The 21,760-nt window shown below is 36.5% G+C and overlaps 1 protein-coding gene across 1 annotated transcript; it reads left to right on the plus strand.

Moving 5' to 3' along the window:
- The first annotated feature begins 3,944 nt into the window (after positions 1-3,944).
- On the plus strand, positions 3,945-13,789 carry LOC115989948 (LRR repeats and ubiquitin-like domain-containing protein At2g30105). The gene is made up of 10 exons (XM_031113814.1): positions 3,945-4,331; positions 4,408-4,502; positions 4,615-4,758; positions 7,302-7,412; positions 7,502-7,602; positions 9,157-9,294; positions 11,824-11,872; positions 12,067-12,132; positions 13,257-13,376; positions 13,457-13,789. The coding sequence occupies exons 1-10, from the start codon at positions 4,139-4,141 to the stop codon at positions 13,565-13,567; spliced, it is 1,128 nt and encodes a 375-aa protein (XP_030969674.1). The 5' UTR covers positions 3,945-4,138; the 3' UTR covers positions 13,568-13,789.
- Positions 13,790-21,760: the final 7,971 nt, after the last annotated feature.

Genomic DNA, 21,760 nt, shown 5'->3' on the forward strand with positions numbered 1-21,760 from the left:
GAGTCTCTTCGAGTTGGCAATGGGGCAGCAGCCTCTCATACCTCATGAGATTGCCAAACAGCGTTCAGGGGGCAGATGTCCTGCAATATACAGATTTCCCATCAACAAGCAAGAACTGATGCAGGAGGCACAAGACAACTTGTTGAAAGCACAAAGAAGAATGAAGAAGTATGCTAATAAAGGAAGAAGGCCTCTTGAGTTCCAGATTGGGGACAAGGTGCTGTTGAAACTAACACCGCAGATTTGGAGAAAGTTCAAAAGTGAGGCAATTCACAGAGGTTTAATTCCTAAGTATGATGGTCCATTCGAGATAGTAAAAAGAGTTGGTGTTGTGGCTTACAAATTGAAGCTACCAGAAAGGTTGCAGATTCACCCAACAATTCATGTTAGCTTCTTGAAGCCCAATCATGGGGATGTAGAAGAACCTGCAAGGAATGAAGCAAGGCGTGCCCCGTCTACTGTCATGGTTCAATTTGATAGAGAAGTGGACAGAATCCTTGATAAGAAGGTGATAGGTTATCGAAAGGGAGGAAATATGATAACTTACTACTTAGTGAAGTGAAAGGGGGTGGCTGAATTAGAGGCGAGTTGGGAGAAAGCTTCTACATTGTGGCAGTTTAAGAAAGAGGTGAAGGCATTCGAGGATACCCTACTGATGAGGACGTCAACTTCTTCTGGTAGGGGTGGTTTGTTAGGAGCTTTACAAGTTGCTGATGATGGCATGAGGAATTGGGGTGCTTGGACAACATCAAGCTAGTCACATGGCTCAATGTTTTCTCAAGATACTAATGGCTCCTCATGCCTATCTAGTAAAGCTCCTAATTGCTCTTTAAGGGGGACAAGCCCGGTCTCCCTGCTGGATTCAGATTGATGAGCATGATGAGGGGCAGCATGTGGAGGCACCTTGCTCCGCATAATGCCCCAAGGCCATGGCAGAGGAGGTCCATGATGGGCAGAGACAGATTTTGATGATGGGCAGCAACAGGTGGTGTTGACCCTATGTGATAGTGCATGACGTGGTGGCTTGGATAGTGGTTGCTTTGTATGTATGTGGGCTTGGTGGCTTGGGTGCAAGGCAGTGCTGGGTTGCTGTGATGATAATATGTTGTGTAAGGCATTGGGTTGGTTGGTGCTGGCATAAAACATGGACTTGTATGAGTGGGCTGATGGCAGTTACTTGGTGTGCTACATATGGACATGTTGTGTGGGCTGTGATGCTGATGAGAAGGGCTTGGGCAGGGGGCCAAGGCTTCTAAAACGTGATGGAACTATTGTCTATGGGCTGGTGGAGCATGGGTAGAAGCCCCATGATGATGTGCTGATTAATAGGCTGGCATGTGTAGAGTGTGTAGCAGCAGTTATTGGCAGTTACCAAGCAATTCCTGGCTTTTTGGATGTTCAGACCTGCTGTGTAGGGGTTGGAAACGTGGAAAGCAGGCCAAGACAGTATCAGTTGAAGGTGTCCTAAGTCAGACCACATGTGGCAGCAAGTCTTGGACAAGGGGCAGTTACTTGGCAGCAACTGCTGTGACAGTTAATTATATATATTTATCCTAGGTCATTGGGGTTGTCAACAGCAGAGTGTGTGTAATTTTTCTTAGAGAATTTTGTGTGTATTCTCCAGACTTCCTTTGTACTTGATATTAAGTAATAAAGGTTGGTGTTGGTGCCTTGTAAATACTGTGTGTGTTGTGTGTGTGTGTGTGTGAATTCCCTCAATAAATCTGTTCTGAGTGTTCCTACAGTGTGTGTGTGTGTGTGTGTGTGTGTGTGTGTGTGTGTGTGTGTGTGTGTGTGTGTGTGTGTGTGTGTGTGTGTGTGTGTGTGTGTGTGTGTGTGTGTGTGTGTGTGTGTGTGTGTGTGTGTGTGTGTGTGTGTGTGTGTGTGTGTGTGTGTGTGTGTGTGTTGGCTGAGACTAAGTAGGGGCTTAGTGCCATCACAAACAAAAAATTTAAAAGAAAAATTAGTCCTGTGACACACATCAAGCTCTATAGTTTAGCATTCAGAAATAATAAATGAACAGTAACTCAATACCTCTATTCATCAATACACTAAATTATATATATATATATATATATATTTTTTTTTTTTTACTCTCTCAATGTTGGCCACCACCTTCGAACTCCACTACCTTCTTTTTTCTAACTACCACCGACAACCAAAACCTACCTCTCGATCTTGCCATTTGATAGCTACAACCACTGCCTTGGATCAGCAAGAAGTTGATTACATGATGGTGGCTATATTGTAGATCAACAAAGATGGTTGTCATCCTTTGGTTGTTTGGTTGTCATCCATTAATAATAGGTCTTCCATTGCTCTTTAGTTGTTTACTAAATATTTTATCCATGTCAACCGAACACAAGTCCAGGCTCATTTGTTTCAATGATAAACATTTTCCAAAAAAATGTATTCCTCATTTTTGAGTGTTTAGGGCTGTAAAACTTGTTCAAAATGAAATTATGTTCCATTTATTAGGGAAAACATTATCTTTGAGACTAAAATTGATGAGGTACGATATCAATAAGCCGGATGCTCCAAATGATAGTGGATCAACAACCTGAAAAAGAAAGAAAAACTATCAAAGTTGACCGATGTGGTACCATCCAAATACCCTTTACCGGTTAAGTTAGTATATTTCTTAAAGACTCAAGTATGAGAAGTTGAATGAATAGTTGTGTATACTTTTGCTTGGTAAGGTTTGGTCCCTTTTATAGAGAGCTTAGAGTAGGTCTACTTGTTAGGTGTCACTATCATCGTGGGAGATGTTTGGATTTAGTGGGGAGAGTGAAGCGAATTTCGGAGAATTCGCCCCACATCTTGGAATAGTTGATCGTGGTGTAACTGTCTCTGTTCTTAGAAAATACCTTAGAATTTACTAAGTCTTCATCTGTCATCTATGAGCTCTTGTATTTAGACGACCTGTCTTCTCCTTAGACGAACTCGTTTCTTCTTGGTACTTCTTCTTTCTTCTCTCTCTAAACGATGATTTTTATCTCTTGGACGACTCTTATGGACGATAATTTTACTTTTAGTTACCCATCAAAAATGTTTTTCACATCTAAAAGAGTTTAAAACACTTTTAGACTTTTTTTTATATATGCTTTTAGACTTAAGAAAACAAAACCCTCCAAAATTACAAAAATATCCAAAATCTCGAAAATAACAAAAATACCTTTAAAACCTCTGGAATATCTTTAAAACATTCAAAATTACCAAAATACCCTACACTTCTAAAATTACAAAATATACATCAAAATCCCAAAGATGACCAAAATACTCAACAAATTTCTAAAATGATTAATGAAAAACCCCTAAAAGCTTCTAAATGACCAAAATACCATCAAATCCTCTAAGATGTCCTAAATATCTCAAACTTGCAAAATGACCAAAATAACTTATAAATATCTATCCCCCTCAAAAAAAAAAAAAAAAAAAAAAAACAAAACAAAAAAAAAAAAACAAAACAAAACAAAACAAAACTTACAAAAATATCTAAATTAACCAAAATACATGACAAAAACACTCTACACCATTGAATGACAAAAATAGCTCCTCAAACCTCTAAAAGGTCATGTTATGCCTCAAAACTTCGAGAATTGCCTCAAAATTTTTAAAAGTGGCACACAAAAAACTTTTAAGTGTCCTCTTGGAGATTCATTATATGCATGTGAACATGTAAATTTATTTGATATTTTTTGGTTATTGATTTAGTTTTTTTTTTTTTTTTTTGGTTGCCCTCTTGTTTTGATTATACTTATTAGTGGAATTTTCAGTATAAATTGTATTAATGTTTTAGAATGGGTTTAGTTGTTTTATATTAATATTTTAATTTAAAGTGATGAATTAAATTTTTTTTAATTTAATATTTATATAAAAATTCAGGGGGAAAAAGTGATTTTTAAAGGTCCAAGACTCCAAAGTCCAAAGAAAAAAAAATTATTAATATAACCAAACACCAAAAAAAAGAAACAGTGTTACTTAAAAAAAAGATTTTAAAGAAAAGAATTTTCAAAGAACAAAAGATAAAAAAGTGAAATACCAGTGCAGCCCCTAGGCTCTCGGACACGATACACAGACAGAGGCAGAGAGTCGATCACCGCTCATCAGAGACCCTGCGACCAAACAAAGCACAGCAATGGAGGAGGGCGGTGCAGCCGATCCGAATGGAAAAGGCAAAGGCGAGAGCAAGGACATAACGATCTCAATCAAATTCAGCGGCAGATCAATTCCGCTCACTCTCTCACCTGACTCCACCATCACTCACCTCAAATCCCTTCTCCAACCCCTCACCAATGTCCTCACTCGTGGCCAAAAGCTCATCTTCAAAGGTTCCATCTCTCTCTCTCTCTCTCTCTGAATTCTCGCTTTCTCTCTCTAGAATGAAACTTGTATCTTTGTGGATAGGGAAGGTTTTGGTCGATACGATGACGTTGAGAGCATCGGAGATCACCAGTGGTGCCAAGGTCATGCTCATGGCCTCTCAGGGTTTGCACCAAGGGGTACATACATCATACATTTCCACTTCACTTACGTGTGCAGAGATAAAAATGGAAATTTGAAATTTCAGTAAGCTGTTTAATCAAATTTAGGGTTTGTTTTTGAATGAATTAGGGTGGACCAATACTAAAACAAGCTCAGAGTGTACCGAGGAGAGTTGATAATAAATTGGAGAAGCCGCAAGTTCCTGTGGACAAGAACAGATTAGAACGATGGAAGGCAACTGGAGTTGTAGCATTGTCTCAATGCAACTTGAAGGTACCAATCAATAACGGTTCTTCTTTATTATGGACTTGGTTTGCTCTTAGTAACTTCCACATTGCTGAATATCTCTTGGAATCTAATTAATATTTCTAAATTTGTTATAAATAGAACTAAATTTAGATGGGTATCGGGCATCTGTGTTGTTGCCAATGAGTTCTAGCTCAACTGCCACCTCCTCCTTGGCTTTGAGACTTACTGGATGTGTGTGTAACTTACCTATCAAAAATAAATTAAAAAAAATCAGGCATCAGTGTTGTTGGATGTCGTTGTTGATTGAATATGCATTTTGTAGGAAAAATTTGCAGCCATGATGGCCTTATCTGTAACAACTAACAAATGTGATGCAGGAGACACAAGAAGATTTTTATTTAGTATTATTTATGTTTGCAAGTCAATTGTATTTTTTATGTATGAGGTCCTAGTAGTTTATTAGTCTATTAATATTGAATTTGGAAGCAAGATTATTTTCATAATAAGGTAATTAGGGATTCCTAGTCAATTAGAATTAGGGTTTAATAATCCTTTATAAGCAACCTATTGTACTCCTTGAGGAGATAGTTGATATTTTGATGAATGAAAAAAATGGCCGTTTGGTCTTCTTTGGTCTGGTGTTGACTCTAGGTCTACCCTAAGTGCTGACTCCAAGCAAGGCCTAGGTGCTGACTCCTAGATCATATCCCTTTATTTTATTATTGTTTCAGTTTTGTTCTGGTTGTCTTGCGTCAAAATGTGTCTCAACCATATCACTAGCATTGAGATCATTTTTTATGCTAATGGAAGTAGTAAGTCTGGCAGAGTTTTATTGTAAGTATAAAAATAAAGAGGTTTTTGGCTCTTGTAGGGAACATATTTTTGATGAGTAAGATAAAAAATAATTCCATTAAAATCCAGAATATGGGGTGCTACCCATGTACACAGGATGTATACAAAGTAGAATGCAAGAAAGTTAACGTAGAAAATTCAAATTATCAAGAAAAGCTAAAAAAATCTGAAGAAGCAGTAGATCTGGCAGCATATCCCCAGTATATAAGGATCACAGAAGAATAAACTTAAATTCAGTTACTGATGATTCCCATCTTTCAAATGTTCTAGCATTCTGCTCTCTCTCTCTCTCTCTCTCTCTCCATATACATCACATTAAACACAACAGAATAATCTTCCAAGTCTATGAACTTGCTTTTTTACCAAAGGAACCTATACAACAAGCCAAAACTCTAGACTTGTCCTCAGCATTACCCAATGCACCCCAAACAAACACAAGATGAGCGACTGTAGGTCTCTTGCAACTTCACAATAAAGAAATAAGTGACCCATTGACTCCCCATCAGATTTGCACATACAACACCAATCCATAATTATAATAACTCTTTTCCTCATGTGATCAGTTGTTAGGGCCACTTATTGTCTTGGCCTGGATAAACCTTTGCTGAATTTAGTTCATCTAAGAAAAGAGCTACAGATTCTAACTCCAAATCATGTGTTGCTTGTTAAAAGAAGGAATCCAATGCACACTGCCATTGGATGCATCCAAATACTCTGCCACTGTTTCATCTTTATTTCTAGCTATCATGATAAGCTCTGGGTATCTTTTCTTGAAAAAGCATCACCCTCACACCAATAAACATGCCAAAAACGAACCCTTATGCTACCCCCCACGTCTAATCTAACATATCTTGCAAAAGTAGTCTATCCATGATGAATACGCTTCCAAAGGCTCACACCATGTGGTACCTTCCCAACATCTAAACACCATCCTCCCCGGGCACTACCATATTTCATATTTATTGATTTTATTAAAGAGAGTCTGTTTCCACCATGCATTGCCATAACCATTTGCCAAGAAAGGCTTGATTGAAGGTCAGTAAACTCCAAGCCCCCAAGCCTCCTTGTTGGATTGGGGTGAAAATGGAGTTCCAATTGACTAAATGGAAATTGAACTATCCCCCATACTTCCCCATAAAAAATCTCTTTAAAGTTTCTCCGTTCTATTTGCTAATCCAGCTACTAGAGGAAATGATGACATGAGGCAAGTAGGAAGGCTAGAAAGCGTACTCTTGATCAGGGTGAGCTGCCCTCCCTTGGATAAGTCAAACTTACTTTTTTCCAGCCCACCAGACTTTTTCCCATTACAGAATGCCATCCCAAACAGTTTGTGCCTTACAAGCGCCAAGTGGTTGTGCCAAATATTTCAACTGCAAATGTGACACTTTACAACCAAGTATATCTGCCAGCCCATCAACTTGTAGGATCTGACCCACCGGCGCTAGCTTTGACCTGCCCAAGTTTATCTTCAAGCCTGTGACAGCGTCAAAAGCCTAAGAGAATACGCTGCAAGAACCTAAGCTGGTAGGCAACATATTGGTTTAGATTGTCTTTCATTTTTAACATACAACTCTCCAATATCAAATTATAGTTTGTCAATGACAAAAAGAAAAAAAATTCTGACATTCATACTTTTATTGAATCCATAAAAGTTGGTTTAAATTCTTCCATGTGTTAACTTTTTCCCATTATTCTTGTATTTTAAAATATTCAAGGCCATCCCTGATGAAGTGTGGGCTTGTGGACCTTCCGCAAGGGTCCTTGATTTGAGCAATAACTCTGTTCAAGATGTACCTGCTCAAGTTGGCTGTTTGAGTTCCATTCAAGTAAGCAAACTCCTTTCTTTCTTCTAAATTTGATTTATAACCTCTTTGAATATGATAAACTTTACTACTTTTTTCTCAAAATTTTGTAGAAATTGTTCCTCAATGCAAATTCTATAATGGATGAATCCATCAGCTGGGAAGCACTAACATCTCTGAAGTATCTAACAGTTCTATCTCTGAACCAAAACCAGTGAGTATTCTCTGTATTATATGACCTATTATTCACTCTAAAGTGTAAACCACGAAAGTCTTTTGTGTTTCTATGTACATTCTAGGTAATGCCAAAGATATCTACGTATGATAGAATTATTTATCAAAAAAAATCTATGTATGATAGAATTATAAGTCAGTATATTGCTTGAAGTGTGTCTGGAAAGTAGGAGTAGGAAAGGTGTCCCACATCTTGCACTAATGCATGCAATTGTTAAGAGAGAGACAAGGAAAACACATTACTATTTGCTTATGTTCTTCCTTATAAAATTATGAAGGGGTTGTAAGGCTTGATGGTTAGGAGGTACCAAAGTGCGAGAGCTGTTAAATATCTTGAATTAATAATTTATAAAGATTGATAGATTGAAAAGGTTGTTAATCATAGGATAAGTGTAAGGTTTCTAAAGTGAAAAAGTGCATCAAGATACATGTGTGATTTAAGAATACCTATCAAGTTGAAGGGAAAATTTTATAAGATTGCTATAAGACCAGCTATGCTCTATGGTACTAAATGTTAGGTTATTAAGGAGATGAGTGTAGTTGAAATGAGAATGTTAAGATGTATAAATAGAAATATAAGAAATAATAGGATTTGAAATGAGGAAATTCGCTTAAAGATAGGGATGCTCTTATTGATGAAAAGATAAGGGAAATTGCTTGAGATGATTTGTTCATGTTTGGAGGAGAGCAATTAATGCACTAGTGAGAAAGATTGGGTTGATTTAAGTTGAGAGAACAAAAAAATGTTAGATAAAGACCAAAAATAACATTAATAGAACTAGTAAAAAAAAAGACATACTCCCTCCATTCCACTTTGTTTGTCCTGTTTGAAAAGTCAAACTTTTTAAGGGAATATCATTTATTGTCTTGTCTATCTTTTAAAAATGTATAAGTTTCCAAAACTACCCTTAAATAAATTAATCAAAAAATTGAATTAGTAAATTAATAGAAGTATAATAGGAACATTAGTAAATTAATGACTTTTATTTTTAGAAATAGGACAATATTTTGGGACATCTCAAAATGGAATAGAGGACAAACAAAGTGGGACGGAGGGAGTATTAATTAAGAAAGTAACATAGAGTATGAATTTATATAGAATAGAATGGTGGAGAAGAATACATGTGACCAACTATGACTAGTCTATTGAGGATATATATTCAAACCCAAAATTTTGAAACTAAAGCTTGGCTGTTGTTTTTGTTGTTGTCTTAGATAGGTTATTTTTATTGTCTTTCAAGCAGTTTATGATTGTCAAGCCTTATTCAGGCCAAGCGAAGCACCTTGCTTAAGCAATGGTTTGATCTCAGCAAAAGTAGGTATTTTGGTTATCTGATGTTGCTTGTAATGGTCAGATTATTTTCCTAAAAAGTTGTATGAAGAGGTTATACCCTACTCCCTTGTTTACTTTGTGATATCTGTATAGCCAATCCCAATTGATTGGAATTAAGGTTTTTGAGTTGAGTTTGTGATATTTGGATCTCCTTACATCATGCTGCATGTTTAATTATTATGACTTGTATGGCTAATGCAGTTTAACAAGTTTACCATCTTCACTGGGTGCGCTGACTTCACTGAGGCAACTTCATGTTGCAAACAACAGTTTGACTAGCCTCCCAATTGAAATAGGTCTATTGACTCAGCTTGAGGTCTTGAAGGTCAATAATAACAGGTAATGTGCATGCAGTAATTAATTATTTTGGGCAAAGATAAGTTTTTCTTAATGGGCATTGGAAGATGTCAAAACTGATTCATTGCCGTATTTTTATTGTTCTTTTAAAAAAAAATAATAATTAATTCCCCTGCATGATTTAACCTGTATGCACAATGCGCTGCACTTTTCTTAATATTCATTTTAAATATTGTGTCATTGATTTAATAGATTCATGTGATTTGGTTGATTGAGCATTTGCATTTCATTATGGTTTTTAGTTACTATCCCTGCATAGTGCAAACCAAAAGATTATATATTTTGTCAACGCTATATATTTGTTTTTTTATTTATTTATTTATTTTATTTTATAAGTAATTGTCATAAAAAAAAATAGTCACCCAAGTAAATGTATTTTCATTGAGTGTCCAGAACCACCTCCATCAAGCACATCTAAGAGATTTAAATCAAAGCACACGTATACAGAAAAAACCAGGAAAAAAAGGAAGAGATTGCACCAAAAAAAAGAAAACCAGTGTAGATAAATAAAAAAGGGTCAAATGCAATAGAACCTCTTGAACTTTGGGTTAAAATCAAATTGACCTCTTTTTCTTCTAATTGGCAAAAAATGCAATCATGTGCAACGCACATGATGCATTTTAATTCAAAAAACATTTTTTTTAATAAGTAATAAGCTTTATAGGAAAAAATCAGAAAGTATCATGCACAGAGGAAGTATACTAGATGTACATCATAGCTAAGCTCTAAAATTACAATGATCAATAAACTCTAAGAAGTTTGAGAAGGAGAAACTTCTTCATGCCAACACCCCTTAAAACAAAGTTCTTAGGAAGTGAAATTTTAGATCTAGAATTGTCCTCTCATTTTAAAGTAATAATATTTAATAAATTATTTGTTTTAAATTTAACTTCCAAAATTCATAATAATTGATCAAAATGTGAATGCAAATTAGTGAATAATTGGCAATTCTGAAAAGGTTGGTAGTTCAATATACTAATTATATACTATAACAAAATTGTTCGACATGAAATTCATAATGAAAAGCATGGTCCAGGTCCAGGAGATCAATCTGCTATCATGCTTGAAGAGATTCTTTGCTCACCTGATGGCCAAAAACTAATTTCAGGTGTAAGAGGTCCCAGTCTCCATTCCAATGAAATGAACCAATACCAATCTTCAGATTCTGAATCTCATAGATTCACCAATTGGCAATTGGTCAAATAGAAAATTTCCAAGTTAAAAACTTAATAGTGAGAAACTTTAGAAGGTATAGAACAAAAAAAAATAATAAAAAATAAAAACTAATAATTTACCTCATCTATGGGAGGCAGAGATCTCTGGAAGTGATAAAGAAATGGCTTCCTGTTGGAGGTGCAGTTGGACCAGAATATATGGCCAGACTCTGTTCTTGGGTCTTTATCCCCTGAATTTTTTTGTTATTTTTTTCCCTCTCAAAAGATTATATTAGATTTGGTTGCTTACTTTGCATTGGTTTTACTATTCTCAAATAATAGAGCAGCAGAGTTTCAGACTTTCAGTTATACCTAGCTTGGATATTTGTTTTTGGAGAATTATTTTTAATGAATTGTGCTATTTCTGCCACTTAGGTTCATTAAACCCTAACTGTTTACAATAATTTGATACATCCCAAACCAAGCACATTGATATGTGAATTCAAATTTACAAAATTGAAGACTACATTAATATTGTACACTTCTTTTTTTTTCTTTTTTCTGTTTTAAATTGGTGCTGGCTGTGCACTGTCTAATTTTTACAGGTCAAGGTATATTTGTAAGTGAACATTGGTAGGTGAAAGTGGTTTGTAAACCACTCATTGGTATACATTACCGAAAACATTCAAAAAACTTTGGGGGAAAAAAATGACAAAGCCTTTATAGAGTAGTTAGAATGAGTGTAAAGAAGAGTTTTATTTAAACTTTTTTCTTAGAGCAAAAAATTGTGGCAGCACTTAGACTTTTTTCCCCCCTTATTCAACGTGTGTATTTTTAGGTGGAGAGTGAAGAAGGCCTCTTTCCAATGGGGCCGTCAGTGAGATACACTCTGGAAGAGTTATATATATAAAAGAGTCTTTTAGTAGTAGGATAATTATTTCTACAAAGTTGGCTATGACACTTGGCAAATTTATTCCATATTAGTTATGCCACTTATCATTATGTGACAATCTAGAGTTTCAAAATTTAACATTCCCTCAGCTTCTGCTTTAATATATTATTAGAAAATTAGTAATTCTTTAGTTCCTTATTTGCATTTTGGGCTGGAAGCACCAAAATTGTTAATATCCATATAATTTTCTTTGCCGAATGCCTTTCATATCTTAAATGCAGAAATTTATGGATATTTCAAAGATTAAAAAATAAATAAACAAATAGTCTGACATTCTGGAATGTATAAAGTTTCTTGACTTTTACACAACGATGATGTTTCGAGGAAATAATTTTTAGAAGAGTATTTCGTGCTCATAACCAATAATTTGTGTTCTATTGATGTTGCATTGTCTCTCTGGATCAGGATAAGCATCATTCCTGCACGTATAGGTGACTGTAATTCTCTTATTGAGGTATGATTCTGGTGTCTTTGTCTTTATTCAGTCCCCCCCTCCCCTCCCTTTTCTCCCCTTTCTTCCTTTGGGTCTGAGGTGTAAAGTAGATAATCCAACTATTGCAATCCAGACAAAAGCAATGGCTCTTTTATAATAAATATTTATAGTATATATCTTTCTTATATTGTTTTCTTGGCTTTTTCATGGTGCAGGTTGATCTTTCATCAAATCTTCTGTCAGAGTTGCCAGAGACTTTTGGCAATTTGCATGATTTGAAGGTCTGTACTTGTGTTATTGATTCTCTTCTTTCACCCTCTATTCTTTCTACGTTAACACTTCTTCCTTTTCACTGTGAGCTGGATTTATATGGAAAATTTAGCCCATAAGCCAAAATTTTCATGCAAAAAATAAGAAACCTCAGTTTTAGGAGGGTTGTGCAACAACTTGTGGACTGTCAGAGGTGTCAGTCCCGGACATGTAGAAATAAATTATAAGTTAAATTACTAATTTGTTCCTCCAACTTAAACTATTAATTGTGTCAGTTTGGTACTTCAACTTTCAAATCAAGTCAATGTCATCCTTGGATCTCCTCTCTATTTAAATTTTAACAAAATTGACTTGTTTCTGAAACTTTTACACCTATTTAAAAGTGAGTTCCATTTGCCACATCAGGTAATTTCATTAAAATTCAAACGGATAGAAGATCCAAGGATGACATTGACTTCGCCACAATAGTCTTTACTAGTTGGAGATCGAACTTGTAATTGAGCCAAAATTATATAAGCAACAAAGCAACAGATAGTTTGGGAGGGTTGTCTTCACTACAATTGTCTTTGTAAGACAAGGAGTTGTTTTTCACTTTATTGAAATTCAATGTATTCCTGTCACTAAAAAATTCAGGTATCCACTGTATCTTTGTCAACTGAATGTTGTACTTAACTATACCTGTCAACCTACAACAAAACCATTTTTTGTTTTTTTAATTGGTTAGTTACCCAAGCACTCAATCTTGAAACCACAACCAACCTCACCTTCCGCCTAGAACATGTAAGGGGAGGAGGTGCCAGTTGTGCTAGAACTTGCTGGCAACCCTACAACAAAACTTTTTAACTCCTATTAAGTCAAATTGTTACTCAAAGAGATGGAATTCAAAATGCATACACATCAGGATAGTGCGGATACTATCTGGAAAGGAAGTTGGCGGCAACTTCTTGAGGCACTATCTTTTAAAAAAAAAAACACACACACACAAACAAACATGAGGACAGTGCAGATATTATCTAGAAGAAAAGCTGGTGGCAACTTCTTGAGCACCGTCTTAAAAAAATGATGTGTTTTCAGGTGCACGTGGTACAAAGTTGGTGTATTTATGATTTTATGCTAATATCCCAATCCTGTGCAGGCTTTGCATCTCAGTAACAATGGGCTAAAATCACTTCCTTCTACACTATTCAAGATGTGCCTTCAGCTCTCAACACTGGACCTCCACAACACAGAAATTACAATGGATCTCCTCCGGCAGGTGCATATGCTTGATCCATTTGTCTAGTACATTTTATACCATTTTTATCAGAATGCCTGATAACAACATGCTTCTTACAGTTTGAAGGATGGGAAAGCTTCGATGAACGCCGTCTCTTAAAGCATCAGAAGCAGCTGGATTTCCGTGTTGTGAACTCTGCTAAATTTGATGAAGGTGCAGACAAAAACTGAAGGTCCATCTTTAGATTGTAGATGGCAGTTTTGCAAGTTATTGGTGTGGACTGGCCTTTGAATCTGGAATTAATCAGTCATTTTATTTTACTTGATTATACCGTAAGGTGGCAGACTCTAGATTTTTATGGATGATATTAAAAAATGTCATTTTATATGAATCAGTGAAATCAAGTTCAATGAATACAAGGGGAAAGGTCTCTTAACCATTATTTAGCAAGAGATTACCTGTTTAGCTTGTTCCATTAAGTAAATATTTAGCATCTACTTGAGCTTTTCAGTGAAGAGGTTGACTGCAAAAGTGATTCTAGGCTAAACCACAAGGCAAAAATGGCCAAATAGTACTATTTGGCGAAATATTTAGCAATTTACCATTGTTTGCGAAATATTTAGTAATTTACCACTGTTTTGTAACTCGAGTTTATGAAGCTTGAGTTCTACATGTAACACGAGTTTGGAGTCAGCAAATTCTATTAATGAAATCCACAGTGGCACTCAATGACGTGGAATTTTTGTAATTTAAAATGCCACATGGAACTCAAGTTTATGAAACTCAAGTTTCTTGTGATGGTGAACTCGATTTTTATAAACTTGAGTTCCACTTTAGCAATATTGATGGTGCCGTTAGCTTTCACTGTCACTCTCGCTCTCGCTCTCCCTCTCTCTAACGAACCCTTCCTTCTCTCACTGGAAAACAGAGTTGAGTTTGAATCTAAAGCCGAAATCCATACGAAGCTAAAATCACCCATTCACCCATTAAGAATCCAAATTAAACTTGATTACTTAGTATCAATTCAAGGCTGATCTTGACTTTGACAATATTGAGTAAGAACTTGGCGATCTGTATCTTCAATTTCAAATCAAAAGGTACAAAACCCCTCTCTTTGTTTTGGATAATATTTGTTTGCCTTTAAGAGTTTGCGAGTGCACCAAATGGTAATTTGATTGTGGTTTTGGGATTTTGGGAAAGGAAATAAATAGAGTTAGGGTTTTGGGATTTTGGGCATTTGATTGTAGGGCGAGGCGGGCAAGGTGTTGGACTCGGAGAGAGTCGAGGTCGTGGCCGCTGTGGAGGGCTTTGTTCTGGTCGTGGCCACACACACGAGCAAGATCACACCTTAGACGAGGAGGTCCCTCAGGCATTAGTTGGTAGGTTGTCCGATAATGATTACGACATGTTCTACGATGACATTGTTCCACGGCCATCCATGGCACACGATGATGCGGGTCCATCCCATAGTTTTGCCCATTATCACACTTGTTAGTCCCCATCTATGGTCCATAGTTTGCATAATTATTTGTTTCCCAATTTTACATAACTAGTGTCACTTAACACACCAACATGTTGAACTAAATTCAACATAACCATATACATCTAAACTGTTGCAACATAACATTGAGTTATATAAGTCCAAATTAAAATTAGAATTATTTAAATGAAATATGTTGTTTATTTAGTAATATGAAGAATTAGTTTTCAAGTATAAACATCCAAATTTTAACAGAATACACCCAAGTAAACTGAAAATTTGTTTTTCTACAACACTACAATGACAATGGTTTATTGTAGCATCGACTTCATATTAGCGTCAATGTTAACAAGAAAAATTAAATTAAACCCACTACGCTTAAGAAACGTACTTTTTGGTGTTAAATCTGATGGATCAAATATGCTGGCAAAAGACAGACTAAGTTACCGACACCGTAGTGGGATTTGGGTTTCCGATTGTTAGGGTAATATTTTCTATGCAATTGGCAAATCTTTTGACAAAACGCATTTTACTTGTAAATTGGTTAGATCTAAGTTAGGTTTGATACATTTTAAGTGGGTGTATTAAAGAGATGAAGATTAATTCAAGAAACAAGTGCAGAAAAACTATTTTACTGAAGCTCGACAAAAAGCTTCTATCGAGATTTACTGGGTAGCTCGACACCAGCTTGACACTAGCTCGATCTATCAAGCTTTACAAATTTAGAAATTCTAAATCTGAATTTTGGCCCATGCTGATGTATTTGTTTAGGGGTTCTTTTCTCACAACCCTAGACATATATAAAGCTTATTTTAAGAGTCATCACATATGAATACAGTGACCAAGAGTTTAATTTCCTCTGTGAGAAGTTACTGCGTTTATACGTCATAGGGTTTTGTAATCAAGTGCTTTTTGATCTTCACTGTTTATGAAGTGAAAAAAATTTGCAACCAATAACAACCATTTAAGTTACTTGAGTTAGTCACGTACTGTGATCCATGCAAAGGGTTAGTCACAAATTGGAATTTTGTGCATCAAAGGAAAGAAAGCTACTACAAGATCAAGTCCAATTGGGTATTGGAGCGAAGGTTCAACTATAGGTTGGTATTTTGGGATAGGCCAGGGTAATGGTAAGATTCCTTATACTTGTAACTGCTTAATTGTTGATTAGTGAATTCTTGAGAGTGGTGACCTTAAATTCACCCCGTGGAATTTTTTCCTTGCGAGAGGTTTTTCCCATTCGTCAACAAATCACTAAGTTATTTATTTTCCGCTGCATATTAGTTATTTGGTGATTTGTTGGTACCTCCACAATTTACATGTAATTTGACTTAATTAATCAACTTGGGTAATTGAATTAATTAACTGAGGTCAAGCTATCATAACCCAACACCGATGAAATGAGAGGTAGAGAGAGATTGATGATTTCAATGGTGACCAAGCAGAAGGATTGCTCATAGACTTGGACTGAGCTACATATGGGAAGAGTGACTAAAGGGGAGATGATAAATGTTTTCTTTTTATAAAAATTACACAGTACTCAATTTTTAGAAAATCGAGTTCCATGTATAAAAATTTATGTAGAACTTGAGTTCTACATTAAAATTTACACAGAACTAGAGTTTAAAGAACTCAAGTTTTATATTATAAGGAACTCAAGTTTCATAAACTCAAATTCTACGTGGACTTTTTAATTACAAAATGCCAAATCACTGGGTGCTACCATGGCACATTTTTAAGGAACTCGATGGCAACAAACTTGAGATACGTGTAGAACTCGAGCTACAAAACAGTGATATATTGCTAAATATTTCGTGAACAATGGTAGATTGCTGAATATTTCGCCACATAGTGCTATTTGGCCATTTTTGCTCTAAATACAGCTCCATTTCTAGGTATAGCAACCTCATAATTGAGGAGAAAGTTCATAGTCCTCCAAATAGGTCAGTTACTAATAAGATAAAAAGCATTTCACGAGGACTTCAGTTCTTAGCTTACTCATTCTAACAACTTGAAGATTATGGCACGTTCATAATGGCACTAGTGGAGAGAGAGAAAGAGAGGGAGATTAGCAGCGATTTTTTTTTTTTGATTGGGGAGCCAATGAGAATTTAGATATTTTATCTTTATAGGGTTACGAAATAGAGATTATATAACTCTTTAAAAATAGCCATCCCTTATTTTAAAGAAAAGTAATAGCTATTCCCTATAATAAAACACAACCAAACAACTGAATATTTATTCCACATGAATAGCTATTCTATTACAATATACCATACATGCCCTAAATATTATGAGAAAAGATAGATATTAGAGCAAAAAAGAAATCGCATTTGTAAGAATGCCATAGTTCATTTGTAAGAACAAACTTGAAAAAGGAAGCACACAAGCCATTTAAAGGGTCATTCTAGAATATGCCCAAGTTCATTTGTAAGAACTAAGAACAATCCATCAAAGAAATTAAAAAAAAAAAATCTTCATATTCAGAATGCAAGGCCTTTGCTATTTCATTACAACGTCCCATGAATCCATTTTAATAGCGGGTCAACGTTTCCTAACATCTACAAAGGTGTGACAATTATCCTCATAGAAATCTTAAAGGGACAAAAGAATACAGTTGAATCAGCTAGCTGCCTGAATAGCACACTTTCCACCAACAATACAAAAAATAAATAATAAAAATCTAGAAAACTGACTCATTATTCTATGGTTTAATTGCAACCTTGAAAATAGGCTGAAAAAACTTAAACTCTCATTCACAACATGCAGGAAAATGCCAAACGCACTACAAGTTTTACAACATAAAACTTATAAACTAATGTGGCATTGAATATGATTAGTGCCACAACAACAAATAATAAATGAGTGTTTCAACTTTGAATTATTTCTCCCTCAAAAAAAAAAAAAAAAACTTTGAATTATTTCTTGTGACTAGTGACACATCAGTTTGTAATACATGTAATATAATTGTAGTATTCCTAGTATCACTCCAACATGACTATTATGTAGACTAACTAGAAAACCAAACAAAAATTAAATTTAAAAAAAAATACACATTTACAAGTTCAAAAAAAAAAATTAATCAAAATATATCCTCTCCTCAAGATGAAACCCATCAACAACATTTTGTTGAGGTATCATCAAAGAAACTACAAGAAACCTTGCATAATTCAAGCAACATGTATCCAACCATGCTAACTGGAATAGGACATTCACAAGTTTGAGAGCATCAATTTCATTTCAACGCCAATATCATTATCTAATTGTACATGATCTTTTGATAACAAAAAATAGAGAATGTAATAATCTAATAATCTAACAACGCTTGCCTTGTAGTAGGAAATAGCCTTGGGTAGACAACAAGATTCTCCCCAAAGACAATATTCCTTCTCAAATGCAACTAAATCTGTCTTCGACAATCTTTCCAATTTATTTGAGACTATCCAGCATCCACTCATAAGAACTTCCAAACCGAAACAATCCAAATATAATGATTCCAAGAACAGACCTAAGTCCTACAGAGATGTCCCCACAGGTGCCCCTTCTTCCAGTGGTACTATAATTCCTATTCCTATCTCTTCATTCCCTCTTTTGGTCTATCTACATTCCAGGAAATTCATACGCTCCATGGATGGAGCATTTTTGTTCTCATAGAAGCCTGGCTACCTCGGATTAGCCATCAAATTCTTTGGTTTTTTCTTTTTCTCTGTTATCATGGGAGGTTCCATTTTCTTTTTCGACGAGTCCAAAACTTTTGAATTTTCAGTTGAGGAGGGAGGTACTTATTTTATGTTACGTTTATATGAAAGAAATAAGGATTCCCTCTGGTCAGTTTTCATGGGTGAAGAAAGTGCTAAACGTTTGCTTACTAATGTGGAGGACCTCTTGTCAAATATACCTCATGGAAATTTTGCAAGAAGCTTTAGAGATGGTAGCAAGGTTTTTATAATGCAACAGTGTTCCAATGCTCACGGAAGCTTCCTTATGATCTCTGAACTTGTTCATGGGCATCAGAAAGGTTCCATCATTGTGCTGGAGGGGAAGCTGGGCAGTGGGTGGAGAGGATTTGGATTTCATTTACGCAAAGTTATTGCTCCCAACTCACTTATCGTCAAACCGCCATCTCAATCTGTTTTGTTTTGAACCTGACAGGGCAACAGTTCAGGCAACAAAAATCCTTTTTGTCGGCAACGGTGGATAGTGATCGGAAAGACAATGGTGGAAGCAAATAAGGAAAGCATTTAATGCCTAGTTTTCAAAATTCTAACATATCTTGCCTGAGCAGTCAACTCCAGGATTTGCGGGATAGGGGTGTTGGGAAGGAAAGCCCTGTACCTAGTGCTGACATCGTGCTTGGGATTAATGCCAATGCTTTCAACGGCACTAAATTTCCCTTATTGCTAGAACTTTCTTTGTGTTAAGAGTGTGGGCTGAATGGTAAGTGGGAAGTTAAGCATTCCAATATCCAGGAAGTGGGTTGAGGAAGTGATGGGCCCAGGCAAGTCTTTAGGCCCAAACCCACCTTGGTCTAGCAGCCCAAAAGAGCTTAAGTCCCTGTCTTTCTTGATTCGTGAGTTCCAACCTCCAAGGAAGTCTTCGTCGCTTCCATCAGCCTCAATGTCCCCAATGGTTGCAGTTTTGAGTGCCGATGGGGTGGTGAAGGTGCCGATAACACCGTTGATGTCGCCGATGGTCGCCGATGCCCAGTTTCACGACTCTGATAAGGTCGACTACACCAGGTATGTGTTATCAGCACTGTCTGTCTTGAATCATGCCTCCGATGTAGTCGAGGCTGAGCTTCTCGATTCCAATGAGGCCAAGATTGAGTCAGCATGCACCACAGATAGTGAAAAGGGCTTAAAGCAAGACTTCCGACTGATTCTTCAGGAGCATTCTGGCAATATAGTCAAGAAATGGGGGAATTCGGAGCAGTGGGTACTTGAACTACGTGACAGAAGGAGGGTTGCGGTTCCGATTCAGATACCTCCGCCACAGTGTGAAGCTATCGAGGTATTGGAGGAGCAAAAACAGCTAGCCTTAGTTCTGTGGGAGTCTTCTAAAGCTATCAATGGGTCAACGGCTCTTATCGAAGAGGATGAAGTGTTGGTGGAGGACTGGGTTTCAGATACCTACTTGGAGGATGCTAATCCGCCTCTAGCTATTGAACCACTTGCTTTTTCTCTCCCTTCGGCTATGGTAGAACAGTCTTTTGTGGATGAGGAGAGGTTTGTGGGTGTGGATAATTCAGAGAGGCAAGTGCCTTACTCAGAGTGGTTTCAAAGGAGATTCAATAATTTCAATAGTTTCCTTGGCACATCCCTAGAGGGTTTAGAAGATCAAGCAACAAAATTTTTATTGGTTGTTGAAGCTGAATTAAAGCGGAGGGCTGAGGTGAACAAGATAACATGTGGCTTTAAAAGCTCGGGGGTGAAAGGTTTAAGAGAGCTGAAGGGGTTGTTTAGTTCTATTAATTATGGCTCTACCTCTGCTAGGCGAAGTGGTTCTAATAGGGACCGGGTTCTCTTTGTGGCTCAATGAATTTGAAGTTACTTTCCTGGAATATTAGAGGGCTGAATGAAATAGATAAGAGGCTTCAGATTTGTAACTTGTTGCATTCCCGGAAGGCTGATACTGTGTGTTTGCAGGAGACCAAACTAGAATGGATTACTAGAGGTATTGTCCGGAGTATATGGAGTTGTCCATATGTAGATTGGCTTCTGATGGTGCTTCTGGAGGTATTTTATTGATGTGGGACAGTCGGGTTGTGGAAAAGGTGGAGGAAGCGGTGCGGCATTTTTTGGTTTCATGCATGTTTAAAAATGTTGGTGATCATTTTAAGTAGGCTTTTACTGGTGTATATGGACCAAATTTAAACAAAAGGCGTAGGTTGATGTGGGAAGAACTAATCGGGCTGATCACTTGGTGGGATTTGCCATGGTGCTTAGGAGGTGATTTTAATATCATCTATTTCCCTTCAGAGCGGCTAGGGGCTGCTAGCTATTCTCGGGCTATGTATGGGTTCTCTGACTTTATCTCTCTTCATGGGTTGATGGATATTCCCATGGCAGGGGGCCTTTACACCTGGTCCAATTCTTCTTTAGCTTCTCGTCTAGATCGGTTTCTTTTCTCCCCACTATTGGCAAATCACTTCACACAGTTTTCCCAAAAAAGGATGTCTAGAGTACTTTCAGACCATTTTCCTATTTTGTTGGAGGCTGGAAGTCAGCGAAGAGGTAGAATTCCTTTTCGTTTTGAAAATATGTGGTTAAGGGTGGATAATTTTGTCGATAAAGTGAAGATGTGGTGGGCTTCCTATTTGTTCCAAGGAACCCCTAGTTTTATTCTAGCTAAGAAGTTGGCTACCTTGAAGTTGGATTTAAAAAAGTGGAACGAGACGGAGTTTGGCAATGTAACGTTTAAGAAGTAGGACCTTTGGAGCAAGTTGAATGTTTTAGATGCTAAAGAGGAGACCCATAGATTAACAGCTGAGGAGAAGTTAGTACAAGTTCATCTTCGTATTGATATTGAAAAGTTGACACTTTTAGAAGAGATTAGTTGGAGACAAAAGTCTAGGGTGTTGCATTTGAAAGAAGGGAATGCCAATACCAGATTCTTTCATAGAATGGCTAATTCTAACAGGATAAATAATGTTATTGAAAGCCTAATGGTTAATGGCACCTTGTCTTTCAATTAGGGCATGATTGTAGACTGCATTACTCATTTCTTCATGAATTTGTATTCTGAGCACCAGGTTGTGCGGCCTTTTCCAGATGTGTTAGTTTTTCCAATGATATCCGGTCATAATGCGGAGTGGTTAGAAAGACCTTTTGAAGAGGCTAAAATCTTTGATGTTGCTCAGAGTTTTCATGGTGATAAATCTTCAGGTCCAGATGGCTTCCCAATGGCATTTTTCCAAACATGCCGGGGGATTGTCAAACCTGAT

The sequence above is a fragment of the Quercus lobata genome, chromosome 1 (genome assembly GCF_001633185.2).
Source record: "Quercus lobata isolate SW786 chromosome 1, ValleyOak3.0 Primary Assembly, whole genome shotgun sequence".
Classification (NCBI taxonomy): Eukaryota; Viridiplantae; Streptophyta; class Magnoliopsida; order Fagales; family Fagaceae; genus Quercus; species Quercus lobata.

What these genes read in the sequence shown, in the direction of transcription:
- LOC115989948 (XM_031113814.1), top strand. Translation starts at nt 4,139, where the DNA reads ATGGAGGAGGGCGGTGCAGCCGATCCGAATGGAAAAGGCAAAGGCGAG. An exon ending in TGTCTCAATGCAACTTGAAG is followed by an intron (nt 4,759 to 7,301) that starts GTACCAATCAAT and finishes AAAATATTCAAG; the next exon opens with GCCATCCCTGATGAAGTGTG. An exon ending in GCAATTTGCATGATTTGAAG is followed by an intron (nt 12,133 to 13,256) that starts GTCTGTACTTGT and finishes AATCCTGTGCAG; the next exon opens with GCTTTGCATCTCAGTAACAA.